Source organism: Sander vitreus, chromosome 16 (genome assembly GCF_031162955.1).
Source record: "Sander vitreus isolate 19-12246 chromosome 16, sanVit1, whole genome shotgun sequence".
NCBI classification, from domain to species: domain Eukaryota; kingdom Metazoa; phylum Chordata; class Actinopteri; order Perciformes; family Percidae; genus Sander; species Sander vitreus.
Genome location: NC_135870.1, coordinates 6,694,285 through 6,710,040, shown reverse-complemented (window position 1 = coordinate 6,710,040; position 15,756 = coordinate 6,694,285). Strand labels below are relative to the sequence as shown.

At 43.4% G+C, this 15,756-nt stretch overlaps 1 protein-coding gene across 1 annotated transcript in view; it reads left to right on the top strand.

The window, feature by feature from the left end:
* The window catches only part of LOC144531837 (netrin receptor UNC5D-like), a 196,697-nt gene that overhangs the window by 120,308 nt on the left and 60,633 nt on the right, over nucleotides 1-15,756 (top strand). Inside the window, exon 2 of the mRNA XM_078272153.1 lies at nucleotides 6,974-7,180. Coding sequence (XP_078128279.1) covers nucleotides 6,974-7,180 — 207 coding nt within the window. The remainder of the gene's footprint in view (nucleotides 1-6,973; nucleotides 7,181-15,756) is intronic.

Sequence of the window (15,756 nt, the reverse complement as noted above, 5' to 3'; positions counted from 1 at the left end):
TTTCCCTTCCAGGTTGCATCAGTATTGGCACACTATAGGTGCATATTTCCAGGACATAAGTTTGTTTATGTGTGAGACGGACCGAGAGGCAGAGAGAGAAAGAGAGCGGGTGTCTGATAGAGCCATCACTCAGCCCTTTGGCAGTGATATCTTGTTTTCCTCTCAAACTGGGCGAGATGTATCTGTGCCCCTTGTGTGTTATTGCCGGGCCGAGGCATTGGTTGTAGATCACGGGGAAAACTGTGAAGTGCGGTGCAGAGCGGTCTCCTGTATGACAGCAGCGAAGCATATTGAGGAGAGATACTGGTCTTCCGCCTTTTGCCGGGAACATCAAGATGAACCAATAACAGCCCTGCCCCAACCATGTGATATAAATGAGCGGAGAATGTTAGAATGGAAAACAGGAACCCCACAGCTCCATCAATGCCACCGCGTTCTGCAGCCACTTCTCACATAATTACAGTTATCTCATTTCCACGTTTGTACTCACTACAAGGTGGGGCTGTGCAGTTAATCGAAATTTGAATCGCGATTATGATTTTGGCTCCTAATGATCACAACAACAGAGTAATCGAGAAAAACGATTATTTTGCACATTACGTTTTGCAAGTAATCTCTTATTTTGTCTTGTGTTCCAAATGAAAAACAAAGTTCAAATGGGAAAAGTAATAAGGGAAATTACACGGTTCTAGGTGTTTTCACTGTTGATTTGTTGAACTTTTTCACGTTTTTTTTCAGTTCAATAAATGCAACATCTTTCCAAAAGTCAATGAGTAATTGTGTTAAACAATCTTGATTTCGATCATGGCTTTTGTATGCTTTGGTCATGTGAACAACTTTCTTTATTTTGGAAATTTGTTATCAAGCTGATATCTCAGTGTTTACATGTATCAGTTCCCCTTTTACCTCATTTATGTCTTTTGGGAATTAATATGTCTGACAAGTGGAATTTGAAAGTACAGTATGTACATAGATCTTGCTTTGATAGCAGCTAGGAAATGGATAGCTTTAAAATGGAAGGCTTCCAAACCCCCAGCAAAAGTCCACTGGTGGAATAAACTCCCAAGCTACTTTTTTATGGACAGCATTTATTATAAGAGTAAAGACAGAACCTCCACATTTTTAAAGAGATATGGCAATCTCATAGAGAATTTGACTTTATGAATTTTTACATTAATGTTAGGGACTATGACAACAGTGTTATCTGAGTGCATTTATTGTGTTGTTAGATCTGTTTGTTGGGTTTGTTTGTTGTTTTGTGTTTTTGATTTATTCACTTTTATGTTTTGCATGTCTCGTCTGTTTTGTCCTTTTGTGAAGGACTTGATTTATAAGCATTGAGATTTATGTATGAAATTACTTCACATTGTGTTTTGCAAAATAAATGATAACAAAAAAAAAGATTGATTTCAATATTGACCAAAATAATCCTGATTATGATTTTTTTCTCCATAATCGAGCAGCCCTAAAGTGCAGAGTACTTGCTTGGTGGTGCACTTTGTGATCTATATGCAGCCATTTCAAGAGCAAAGACGATGTTACGCTGGTCCCAGCGACAGTTAAGTACTTGTGTTTCCCCCTAGAGTCCCATGTCCCACCACCAGCCTGAGGTTAAATCACACCTGAGTGTCTTTCTCTATGTCTTGCCTAATCTGTCTGCTGCAATACTACCCCATGGAAAGTGAAATAAAGCCTGTAATGCTTTACTAAACCTTGCTCTTGTTGATGTTGATATTTGAGGTATTAGTTGCCGTGGCATTAAATTGTCATGTTGGTAAGCATTAGATGATCTATTCACAAATGAGTCATTACTTGGAGGGATGTGGCATTGTTTGACAGCTGTGTGTTTGTGTATTCATGTTCCCATCTATCATCGTCGGGATGCATGCTCACGCCTATGTTTTGCATCTATCCAGAAACAAACATGCCATGTCAATGTTTCGTGCGCAAAACAAATTGGAGCACTCTGTACAAGAAAAGCTTGCCTGGGGCTAGTCATTTTGAAATTAAAAGCATGTCTCTTTGTTCAGCCTCAGTTCCAGGAATGAGGGAGAGAGCGTGAATGTGTCATACGGATGGGGAGGGGAATACTGAGCTACTGGCTGTGATTTTCACAGCCAGGGAATCACACAGAATCTTTTATCTACTCCCCTCAATCAGGAGACATCCGGCAGGAAAGGTAGGGGGATTAGATTAGCTAGAGAGAGAAAGAGAGAGTGGGTTCTCTAATCCTGATGGTGTTTTCAGAGGTACACCCATCACTGGGGAGAAACATGCAGTGTGCAGCAGGGAGTTGGGATCGGGAGGAGCGGGAGCGGGACGGTTTGCCTCACTAAACCCTTCACACTTGCATGAAAGAGGTTCCAGCAAACTAGGGGATTAGTCAGAGTGTAATTACACTAGCAGGGCCTTAGAAGTAGCAAAGACGTGTGCTGACTGGAACACACCTCAGACGGGCACGAGAAGAAGGGAGTAATGCCTGTTAAATGTGTTGCCAGTGTGTTGTCTGTGATTTCTTTAACTGAATTGTCCGTCTTTAGTGAACACCAACATCTGAGAGATCAAAGAAGCCTTTGTGGGACCACTGTAGATCTGCCTGATCAAAATTAGGATGCCTCTATTTTGTTCAAGTTCAACTAGATGTGTATTCCAGTAATTTATATCACTTTTTTGTTTTGTTTTCTGGTGAAAGGATGTCTGTGGATTTTTTTTTCCTGTTAATATTTGGTTATGGTGCAGGGTTACACCTCTTCAATACACAGTGGTTGTCAAAAAAGAGCTTACACCCATTGCTATAGTAGGATTGCGTTGGAAAAAAATAAACTGCTTCATGTTTCAGGTCCTGTCGGTTCCCCTTAAAAGTCCCATCAAATCAGGATTTCTCACCATCCAACAAAACTGTTTTCTATTTCTGTGTTGCTATTTGTTACCATCCAGAGAAGAAAAGCACAACACATAGTGAGCCACCAGTGCAGTGTAGATAACCCTTACCCAATGCCTCAAATTTCCCACAGAAGCTCAAAAAACTCACGCTGATGAAGTAAATGATTAAAACCAAATAAAGATTGTATTCTTTACCATACATGTTTTTCCATCCATCCATCCATCTTCATCCGCTTATCCGGGGTCGGGTCGCGGGGTAGCAGCTCCAGCAGGGGACCCCAAACTTCCCTTTCCCGGGCCACATTAACCAGCTCCGACTGGGGGATCCGGGCGTTCCCAGGCCAGGTTAGAGATATAATCCCTCCACCTAGTCCTGGGTCTCCCCGAGGCCTCCTCCCAGCTGGGCGTGCCTGGAACACCTCCCTAGGGAGCGCCCAGGGGGCATCCTTACCAGATGCCCGAACCACCTCAACTGGCTCCTTTCGGCGCAAAGGAGCAGCGGCTCTACTCCGAGCTCCTCACGGATAACTGAGCTTCTCACCCTATCTCTAAGGGAGACGCCAGCTACCCTCCTGAGGAAACCCATTTCGGCCGCTTGTACCCTGGATCTTGTTCTTTCGGTCATGACCCAGCCTTCATGACCATAGGTGAGGGTAGGAACAAAAAACTGACCGGTAGATTGAGAGCTTTGCCTTCTGGCTCAGCTCTCTTTTCGTCTAACGGTGCGATAAATTGAATGTAATACCGCACCTGCTGTGCCGATTCTCCGACCAATCTCCCGCTCCATTGTCCCTCACTCGCGAACAAGACCCCAAGGTACTTGAACTCCTTCACTTGGGGTAAGGACTCATTCCCTACCTGGAGAAGGCACTCCATCGGTTTCCTGCTGAGAACCATGGCCTCCGATTTAGAGGTGCTGATCCTCATCCCAGCCGCTTCACACTCGGCTGCGAACCGATCCAGTGAGTGCTGAAGGTCACAGGCCGATGATGCCATCAGGACCACATCATCTGCAAAAAGCAGCGATGAGATCCCCAGCCCACCGAACTGCAACCCCTCTCCACCCCGACTACGCCTCGATATCCTGTCCATAAATACTACAAACAGGATTGGTGACAAAGCGCAGCCCTGGCGGAGGCCAACTCTCACCTGAAAGCGAGTCCGACTTACTGCCGAGAACCCGGACACAGCTCTCGCTTTGGTCGTACAGAGGGTGGATGGCCCTGAGAAGGGACCCCCTCACCCCTGTACTCCCGCAGCACCTCCCACAGTATCTCCCGGGGCACCCGGTCATACGCCTTCTCCAGATCCACAAAACACATGTAGACTGGTTGGGCATACTCCCAGGCTCCCTCCAGGATCCTTGCGAGAGTAAAGATCTGGTCCGTTGTTCCACGACCAGGGCGGAATCCGCATTGTTCCTCTTCAACCTGAGATTCGACTATCGACCCGAACCCTCCTTTCCAGCACCTTGGAGTAGACTTTACCGGGGAGGCTGAGAAGTGTGATACCCCTGTAATTGGCACACACCCTCTGGTCCCCCCTTTTTTAAAAGGGGAACCACCACCCCGGTCTGCCACTCCTTAGGCACCGTCCCAGACTTCCACGCAATGTTGAAGAGGCGTGTCAACCAAGACAACCCCTCCACACCCAGAGCTTTAAGCATTTCTGGACGGATCTCATCAATTCCTGGGGCTTTGCCACTGTGGAGTTGTTTAACTACCTCAGCAACCTCCACCAGGGAAATTGATGCCAATCCCCCCTCATCCTCCAGCTCTGCCTCTACCATAGAGGGCGTATTAGTCGGATTTAGGAGTTCCTCAAAGTGCTCCTTCCACCGCCCTATTACCTCCTCAGTTGAGGTCAACAGCGTCCCATCCTTACTGTACACAGCTTGGATGGTTCCCCGCTTCCCCCCTCCTGAGGTGGCGACGGTTTTCCAGAAGCACCTTGGTGCCGACCGAAAGTCCTTCTCCATGTCTTCTCCGAACTTCTCCCACACACGCTGCTTTGCCTCTTTCACGGCAGAGGCTGCAGCCCTTCGAGCCCTTCGGTACCTTGCAACTGCCTCCGGAGTCGTCTGGGATAACATATCCCGGAAAGACTCCTTCTTCAATCGGACGGCTTCCCTGACCACCGGTGTCCACCACGGTGTTCGTGGGTTACCGCCCCTTGAGGCACCTAAGACCCTAAGACCACAGCTCCTCACCGCAGCTTCAGCAATGGAAACTTTGAACATTGTCCACTCAGGTTCAATGCCCCCAGCCTCCACAGGGATGCACGAAAAGCTCCGCCCGGAGGTGTGAGTTGAAAGTCTGTCGGACAGGGGCCTCCTCAGACGTTCCCAATTTACCCGCACTACCCGTTTGGGCTTACCAGGTCTGTCCAGAGTCTTCCCCCCACCCCCTGACCCAACTCACCACCAGATGGTGATCGGTTGACAGCTCTGCCCCTCTCTTCACCCGAGTGTCCAAAACATATGGCCTCAGATCAGATGAAAGCGATTATAAAATCGATCATTGACCTTTGGCCTAGGGTGCTCTGGTACCAAAGTACACTTATGAGCATCCCTATGTTCGAACATGGTGTTCGTTATAGACAATCCATGACTAGCACAGAAGTCCAACAACAAACAACCACTCTGGTTTAGATCAGGGAGGCCGTTCCTCCCAATCACGCCTCTCCATGTGTCTCCATCATTACCCACGTGCGCGTTGAAGTCCCCCAGCAGAACTATGGAGTCCCCGACTGGAGCCCCATGCAGGACTCCACTCAAGGTCTCCAAGAAGGCCGAATACTCTGAACTCTTGTTTGGTGCATATGCACAAACAACAGTCAGAGTTTTTCCCCCCCCACAACCCGCAGGCGTAGGGAGGCGACCCTCTCGTCCACCGGGTTAAACTCCAACGTAGCGGCGCTCAGCCGGGGGGGCTTGTGAGTATCCCCACACCCGCCCGGCGCCTCACACCCTGGGCAACTCCGGAGAAGAAAAGAGTCCAACCCCTATCCAGGAGTATGGTTCCAGAACCAAGACTGTGCGTAGAGGTAAGCCCCACCAGATCTAACCGGTAGCGCTCCACCTCCCGCACAAGTTCCGGCTCCTTCCCCACAGAGAGGTGACATTCCACGTCCCCCAGAGCCAGCCTCTGCTGCCCGGGTCTGGTCCGTCGAGGCCCCTGACCTTCACTGCCACCCATGTGGCAGCGCACCCGACCCCAGCGGTTCCTCCCACAGGTGGTGGGCCCATGGGATGGAGGGATGTCCGCCACGTAGCTTTTTCGGGCTGTGCCCGACCGGGCTCCCGTGGCAAACCCGGCCACCAGACGCTCGCTGGCGAGCCCTCCATCTGGGCCTGGCTCCAGACGGGGGCCCCGGGCTTCCTCCGGGCAGGGTCACTTCATCCCTTCCTCGATTTTTCATAGGATTTTTGAACCATTCTTTGTCTGGCCCCTCACCTGAGACCACTTTGCCTTGGGAGACCCTACCAGGAGCACAAAGCTCCAGACAACACAGCCCTCAGGTTCATAGGGACACACAAACCTCTCCACCACGATAAGGTGATGGTTCCCGGAGAAGATACATGTTTTTGTTTATGCTAATTTTTGTTGCTTCATGTTTGTCTATTGTCGGCACGTTCCTGTGTACTTAAAATATGAAATAATAGGATTTGTTTTACTGTTGGCTTTCTCTAAATTATTACATTGTAATGCTGTGGCAGAGAATAGACTGTTGGGACGGGGTGATGTTTTGTTGTTGTGGTATTTCTCACGTTGTGCTCCAAAACAATTTGTTTGAGGGAGACGTCGCTGTAAGGAGTAATGGCTGCTAGTTGGCTCTGGTTGGGGGGGGGGGGAGCCAGAGAGTGAGGGATAGTGGAAGCTGAGGGGAACATAGAGAGTGAGCTAGTTTTCAGGTGTTTTTGTGTGTGTGTTGAAAATAACATTTCACTGCAGGGTTAGTTAGCAGGGAAGAAATCTGAGATTGTTTCAATCCGCCATCTCGATGCCGTCGATTAATAATTCACTTTTCGCTTCCTTTTTTTTTCAGTTATACCATTTGAGTCTTATTTTATTCTCATTTAATTCTTCAGGTCCCCGAGGTGAAGCTCTGCAGCATGGCCAGTCTGGGACACTCCCTCACTTCCTGGAGGAGCCTGTTGATGCTTACATCATCAAGAGTAACCCCATCAAACTCCGGTGTCAAGCTCGGCCTGCTCTTCAAATCTTCTTCAAGTGCAACGGCGAATGGGTCCACCAGAGCCAGCACATGTCGCAGGAGCACACCGACATGGGGACAGGTACAGCAAACACTGATTGAAACTAGGGTTGGGTACCGTTCACATTTTTTCTGAAATTCGGTTCCGTTACACAACGGTACCTTTTTTTTGGCACTTTCCCTCTGTAATAACAAAAAATGAACTTCAGTTGTAAAAATAATTCCAAACTTACCTGTCTGCGTGGAATTTTGAAAAAATGTAACGACTCTTGCAACCGCTTAACCAGCATTGCCGTGACTCATTGTGACTTTCTCTCTGTCAACATGCAGAAAGGACCGATAAGAATGTACAGAAATTCTTGTGTAAAACCATAATGTTCCAGCACAGCAATAGCAACTCTGATACATTCTCACACCTGCTTGCTAATACACCAGATGTTGTTATTATCAATGAGGAGTCCAGTGAGGTGTTCATTTTAGAGGTTGCATGCACCTTTGATCCTAGCGTGGAGGAAGCTTTTTTGACCAAGGTCATTCAAAACCAACCACTTCAAAACACCATCTCAGAGTTAGGCTATAGGTGCCGACTGTTTTCATATGGCAGCTTGGGACACACACACAGGCTGGTTGTAAAAGGGCTTCATCAGTTTGGGATGCCCAAAAAGAGGGCTAAACGGCTAGCAAAGTACTGTGCTCTGTCTGCTATCATAGGCTTCCATATATGGCGAAGACGCTGTTACTTATACCCATAAGAACAGAGGGGTATGCTTAATAGTATGAAGACTTGCTGTATGCCAATGGCCCATGATTTTGTATATGTATTTAACTGAATCTATAATATTTATGTCCCTGTAAATTATTCTTTTCAAGTGGACTTAAGTAAATTGTTAAAGTGTGTGTGTGCATGTCAGGTACCGAAATTTTTACGTTTATCGTGAATTGGTCCTCTTTCTTGGGTACTGACCGAAGAAAGTACAGATTTCAGTACCAAATCCTAATTGAAACAAATTCTAGTGTACACAGACAGACAAGCATGCTGCCCACACACAGGATATACAGAGAGACTACGTGCAACTTAATTTATATTTTCCTTCCTGTCAAGCCGTCCTCCTGTCACTCTAATTTATGAGGGTAGCATTCACATCGCTCATAGCAAGGACTAAAGTCTTAAGAATGAACTTTGCAAATGGGGCTTTATGACAATGCCTGCAGCTATGTCCAACCCTGCAAATGTGTTTGCCTCACTTCCTTAGTGCATACTGTGTGTCATATTTCATCCAAACTGAAATACCAATGTTTAGACCATGAAAAGCGCCTACTTGTTCAATTTTAGGATTTGACTTTGAACTCCAAATGGTGTCTTTTACTGATGCAACTTGCTGAAATGCAGTTGTTGTTGTTTTAACTTCAAACTCAAACCACAAAGAAAGATGTCCTTTTTTTTCTGAATCCCTTGTCTGTTTTTATTGCATCATCTCACAATGGGTTTTAAATATCTCATGAATTCCCTTATGTTTATACAGCAAATTGGAAGACAGAATTATACTTTCTTTTCTCCCTAAAATGTTCTTGTATTGTAATTAAATTGACTTATTATCAAATATACACATAGGCATCGATTTCGGTGGGGACGGTGGGTACGCGTACCTACCAGATTTCGTCATGAGTCATTTTGTACCCACCACTTTTTTGAAAACCTCAAGCTCATTTTAGTTAAAAAAAAGTCCATAACACATATAATTCTTGTGCGACATATGCCAAAAAATCCATAACAATCTCTATCCCCACAGGGCAGGCACAGACACAGCCGCTCTGCTGCTGTACTGGCTGCACGCTTCTCTGTTCACTACACTGCCTGTCGGGACATTCTGCTTAACGTGAAAAAAGCTTAACGTGGTTTAATGTACCTAAACAACGATCAATGATCACCAAATTTCCCATGGCCATATCTTGTAATGAACACTTACGCCTGTCAAAAGAACTAAACCGAAATCCAACGATTATATAAGTTATCTCACATTAGCGTTGTCTTCTTCATTGGCGCCTATGGCGAGGAAAAAGCTTATACCTATAAACAATCAATGATAACCAAAAATAACCCCGCCCATGAATATACATTGTGAAAACTTGTTTTAATCCAGTGCTGGAAAAGTTGGATTCAAAGCATCAGGATAATACGACGACATATTAAGGCCATTGAAGGTAAATAAAATAATAATTACTGAGCCAGAGGAGGGTGGTCATATGTGAGAAAAACCTAAATATTCTCATTATATTGCATGGATGCACCGAATCCAGGCTTCGGATTTGGCCGAATATTGGGCTTTTTGACGGGGTTCGGTTTCTGCCGAACCTTTGAATTTTTATCCACCGAACCAGACCCTACACTTGCACTACGCACGCTACGCTGGTCGACGTAATGACGCCGCCGTTGATTACGGGAAGGTGTGCATAGGTGGACCGTTCAATGCAGTAAGCTGTGAGAAAGTGAAAATGGAACTCATGAGCAGAAAAAGTGTTGTTTGGCAGTACTTTCAGTCAAAAGAAGGTGATTGAAGTCGAGCTACATGTTCAATTTGCAATGCCGATTAGTCTCGTGGTGGCGAGGACCCTAAACAATACACAACATCACCGCTGTTACAACATTTGCGTGTGAAACACCCAAAAGAATACGAGTTGTGCATGAAGGAATCTACAGACAGCAGCCAAAACGCAGCAACTTCAGGTACGGCAAAGGAAGGACAGCCCCAGCTAAAAACTTGTGTTAACCAGTTTTTTACTTCATTAATGTGTTTACTGTGTTAATTAATAGGAGTAGGATTTGGTTTCGGAGAATCTTAACCAGTGGATTTGGTATTCGGCCAAACCCCAAAAATCTGGATTCGGTGCATCCCTAATTATATTATCACTTTTTTTTTGTCAAAGAACCACATCGCTTCACTTTGCAGGGTTGGATCAACGGCATCACACCACAGAGTTATTTCTTGTAAATGTACCACTACCACATCTACATAGTATTCACAAGCTACACTAATAATGAGGCCTAGGTCTGCACTGAATGTCAGATGACCATCATTTAATTTGATTAGAACTTACTGAAAGAGGTCAGGATGAAGGCAAAATATTTATGAGCCTGCCTTGGCTGCTATTAGTGTGACAGTGTTGATGCTTCACTAAACACACAGCACCAATCAATATCTCCCCCCAGAGTTAACAATGGACCTCTAAATTTTTACTGCCTCTAGTATGGATTCATAGTGCTGCTCCCATCTGGCTCCTTATCATCATTTGTATCTGTTTCCACTGGGACAGACACGTGGAAGGAAGACTACAGAAGGGAAAGGACTGAAAGGGAAAATATAAAGATGCGAAAAGGAGGGCATCTTAAAAATCCACCTGTGCTTGTATCTCATAAAGTCGAAAGATCTGTCCAGGCCTGGACTGTGCCAGCATGTGTTCCTCTAAGCACCAGCTGCTGGAAAATGTGACAAAATAGAATGCATGTGGAATTAGGGAGTTTTATTAGTCTTTATAGAACCTTGACCTTTGCTAAAATAGGAGAAGCACCACAGAAATAGATTTCAGAACCGACAGAAAAGCTGGATGGATACCAAAAAGGAAGCATAAGCCAAGTGAGTCGTTTCCCATGCATGAATGTATCTCAACATTTAGTTGAATTCCTAAACTATAGAAGTTGTCAGTAAGGTGTGTGTGTGCTATTCTGAGGGCTGCTTCCTGTCTATCAACACTTCTTGCTGTTGCCATAGCGCCAGTGTTTAAAGCTGAGGTGACAACGTTACAGATAAACAGGCAACACTTGCAAAGTTTAAATTTAATGAAGGCAGAAATGAGTTGTGCTGTTTGTGGAGAGACTGGTGAAGTAGAATCTACCTGCATAAAATCACGATTTTCTTTTATCGTGCTAATGAAATACTTGTTGTTTACATTTAAACTGGATACATTGACCCATCCCCTAGCAACATGTATTTTAACCATCAAAGCAATTGTTTCCTAATCTTAACAAAGTTGTTGTTTAAAGCAGCTATTATCAATATCTTTTTATGGCTCAAATGACTATGTGTAATGTGAAAGGGGTCGCTCGTTGTGACACACCCACAGAAAATTATCACCCGACTCTGCAGTTCCTCTCTACAGAAGTTAAGAGCGACTTTAAGCTCATTGTCTTTGGTTTTCCAGCCCTTTTATTTTTTGCATCACCCTCATCGCATCGCTTTCTGCCATGGTAGGCAGCTGTTTTCAGCAAAAAAGCTGTAAAAGTCTTTTGTACGTCTGTCTGCTGTTCAGTAGTGGAATGGGAGCAAAGTTAACAAATAGCTGGTTAAGCATTGTGGAGCATTTAGCAGCTATAGAGCAGGATAAGTTTTCTCAGGAGGTGGTGGAGACCAAAAACCGAGCATCAATATTGCACTTACATTCACCAGGTGGCCAGAAACATGAAACCAAATGAATGCTAACTTTGCACCGCATAAAAGTGTAATATATATAAGACATCAGTTAATGCAGGTTTAAATTTAACCATAATGCATTTGGCAGGATAGCAAATCATAAGGGAATGCCCTTAGCCTAGTAGTTTGTTGTGTTTTTGTTCTACTGGTAGGGGTCCCAAGGTCAGCAAAATTGTCATATGGCTCATCTTAGTTTGTACTGACAGGTTTTTAATTTTTTTAATGTTTCAGTCTCCAACAACTGGTTCTCACTTAATCAAACCTAATAGAGCAATGTCATGAATACAGCATGAAGTTGTGGCTTTGGATTTATATTATCACAATGCAGCATTAGTTGTAAAACCAGGCTTCAGTATTCACTATTTTGTCTTGTCACCGATCATCTCAGTACTTCTCGTTGTAATCAGTCATCATCTGTTGAAAATGGATGGAGCCGTTTAGTGCCTCAGTATACAAGAATATAAACCACAAAATGTACATGAAGTAATGGTCCTCCGGCACGACATCTAGAAACTCTTACAGCTACTTTATTGGATAATGCCTCAAAAGGAAGTGGAGAACAAAATGTCCCCAAATGAATGCCAATATCAGTTGATTTTTTACAAACACTAGACCTAGCCATCTTTTACAGCCCACACTTGGATGTGACTGCACACTCCAACAGCCTTCCCCATAAAAGCAGTACATAGCTTCAAATGTTAACATTATCATTGTTTAGCACATCGTTTATGCACAGTGGAGATGTCCTTTCAAGCGTGGCATAATTTTTTTCAGGCCCGAATGAGAGGCTCCACATCCCTCCTTTCAATCGATCATTAGATGAACAGGAATGCAAAATTATTTCCCTTTATGTTGACTGCCTTCCGACATTCATTTTTGTTCAGGAATTGTAATGGGTTTTGGAACAAAAATGGAAAATGTAATAGCCAGTAGCAATTCTGGCCATCATGTTATGGCTTTGCGAAACGAATGATTACTTGAATAACTTTCATTATTATTTTTCAATGCAACTGTGTTAGAATTGTAGTTATGTGTAAAAAAATAAATAATAACCTGATATTTCTTTTCTAATTGCATTATTTGATCAAAAAAGCATGTTTGGCAATGGAATACTAAAATCACATTCATTATTCCTACAGGTTGAAAAAAGCGAATAAACAGCACCTTTTTTTTTTTATTTTAACAGCATGGCTTTAGGCCGTGCCAATCGCTTCAACACTTTGATCCAGACTGAAATATCTCAATAATGATTGAGTTTTTGTACAAACATTCATGGTTTCATTCATTTCGCAGAGGATGAATCCTAATGACTTTGTGATCCCCTGACTTCACCTTGTTTAAAATAATTTTGGGTAGGTATTTTTATGCTTTTATTAGACCTTCACATTTATAGTTTTGAGTCAAATGTCTCGACAACTATTGAATGGATTGCCATGATATTGGGAACAGACATTCATGTTCTTTACTGATCAATTGGAACAACTCTGGTGATCCTTTTACTCTCCATTAAGGTTCATCATCAGATAAGAAAATGAATGTGTCTTTAGACAAAACTAATGATATTCCCATTGGCATCAACTCTACTCAGGCTTCTTAGCACCTGTTAGCATGATAACATGCTCAACTAAGATGGGGAACATGGTAAACATGACCCGCTTTCTTCAACATGTTAATTGCCATTGTGCTTTTATGTTAGCTGATGTTACAATTCAGCTTAAAGCACTGCTATGCCCAAGTACAGCCTCACAGAGCCACTTACACTGTAGACTCTTATTCTTGTTTGAGCATTGATTGTACATGACAGTCGCTTTTATGCAGAGAAATGACAACTTGTCATTTATTTTCTGTTATTTATGTTCACTTATTCATTCACTCCCTCTCCATTGCCTTCAGTCTTTTTTTTCTTCTTTTACCCTTAGCACTTGAACACAAACATAAATATTAAAGCTTGAATGCATATACTTGTATTATAATAAAGTGTGCTCTGGTTGAAACCCCTTGAAGGCTGTCCTGAATGATAATATGTGGCTTTACTGCTAGGGTATGCTTTAGTATTCACAGGTGTGGAATACAGAGGATTTAGTGAAACAGTATCTGCCACTAACTGTGCTGTATACACAGGTGGAGGTGGGCCAACATGCTACATGTTGAGAAAATGAACATCTCCCCTCAGCTGAGACACTTCTGGCTGTCAGTCCAGCTTCAACTGTGGGAGGCATTTGAACAGCTGTATCTCGGTACAAGCTATTGTAGTCTGACTCAGGTGGTAGAATGGCCCCTGGGTTCAGCAGTGAACAGGGGGCTATAGCTATTAAAGCAGTAAGCTGTGAATTAAATGCAGACAGACTCAACTACAGATACTCTAACATTGTTTGACCAGGGGCCTTGAGGCAGAGGACTGAGACTTTGTCTGTCCAGAGGCATCTAACTCAGTTAGGGAGATATATTTTAGCTTTGTGTTGTGTTGTTTTTCTCAGATTTAGTCTAAGCTCAAATGTGCCTTGTAGAAGACAGAGTGGCAGACAACGGAATGAAATGTAGGAAGAAAATATCTATTGCAGCTTCTGTGAATAGCTGTTACTGTTGCCCTAAGCATGAGGAAAAACTGGCACAATATACAGTCTGTTCCAACGGGATGAATCTCGTTATGTTTCTCGGTTTTCAACACGATACGATGGATAAATGTTTCATACCTGCAACTCATCTTCTCTGTGAGCTAATCCTGACTTGTTAACTTTCCATGAAAATGTGTGAGCTGTATTTGTTCTGTGAAAATGGGAGTTATTTTCAAAAATGTCAAATATACTTAGTTTCATGTAAGTTCTTGAAATGTTAACACAAGAAATATGCAGTATTAAAGACCTTAAATAAGAACTAAATGTAAAATACACAATCAGTAAGGGCAAGGCAATTTATTTATAAAGCACACTTCATACACAAAGGCAATTCAAAATGCTTTACATAAGCATACACATACAAAGCAAATACAACATAAAATTCAACAATCATAAAAACAAAACAAAAACAAAGCAAAAACAAACAAACAGTAAATTCAAAAGACTTTTGAAGCATAGAGGCGTAGGAATGACCATCTCTAAATGACCTCAGGAAAAGCAATGTCGAACAGAAAAGTTTGAAGTCTTGCTATAAAAGAACACAGGGTTGGGGCAGATCGTAAGTGTTCTGGAAATGTATTCCATAACTGCCGTGTCGTAAAAACTAAAAGCTGCTTCTGCGTGTTTCGTACTGACCCTCGGGACGGTAAGTAAGCCTTTCCCAGATGATCTCAGAGCTCTGGATGGCTCGTAACAGCAGCGTAACAGCGGCATGCCATACATGTATTTTGGTCCCAAACCATTCAGTGCTTTGTAAGTTAATCACAATATTTTGAAATCAATTCTCTGACTTATAGGAAGCCAGTGCAAGGCTCTAAGAACAGGGGTGATGTGTCCAAATGTCCTTGTTTTAGTGAGCTCGGGCAGCAGCGTTGAGAATTCGCTGCAGTTGCCTGATTGATTTTTTTTACAGAGACCTGTAAAGACACTGTTACAGTAATCAAGTCTGCTAAAAACAAAGGCATGAACAAGTTTCTCTAAATCCTGTTGAGACATGAGTCATTTAAGTCTTGCTATGTTTTTGAGATGGTAGTAGGCTGATTTTGTAATTCTGTTGATGTGGGTTTTGAAATTGAAGTCAGAGTCCAGAACTACACCAAGATTCCTGACATGGTTTGAGCTCTTAACTATTAGGGCTTCAAGATGAGCACTAACATTTGATTGTTCATTTTTTGCACCAAAGATAATTGTCTCAGTTTGGTCCTTATTTAACTGGAGAAAATTGCGCACATCTGACACATATTAAGTTTAAGCCTTGTTATGTGTTAGACAGATACTTAAAGATGTTCTTGCACCACAAATACAACCGTGTTCACTTGACAGTCAGCAGTTCTGGACAGAACACATTAATGTAGAGCTGGATGCCACTGTGCATGTAACTTAACTCTCACCACTTCTCTGAGACGGCAACAAATACACCAGTGTCAAGTGTTGAAAGAATTGTTTTCTTGACTTGTGGTTTATGTATTTCCTACTCCACCATGAGGGTTAGTAGTTTAAAAAAGAGCTTTTTGCACAGTGACCCCATCTGTATTAGAGTGCGGCTTGGGGCGCATTTTTCTGTCCGAGCCCGACCC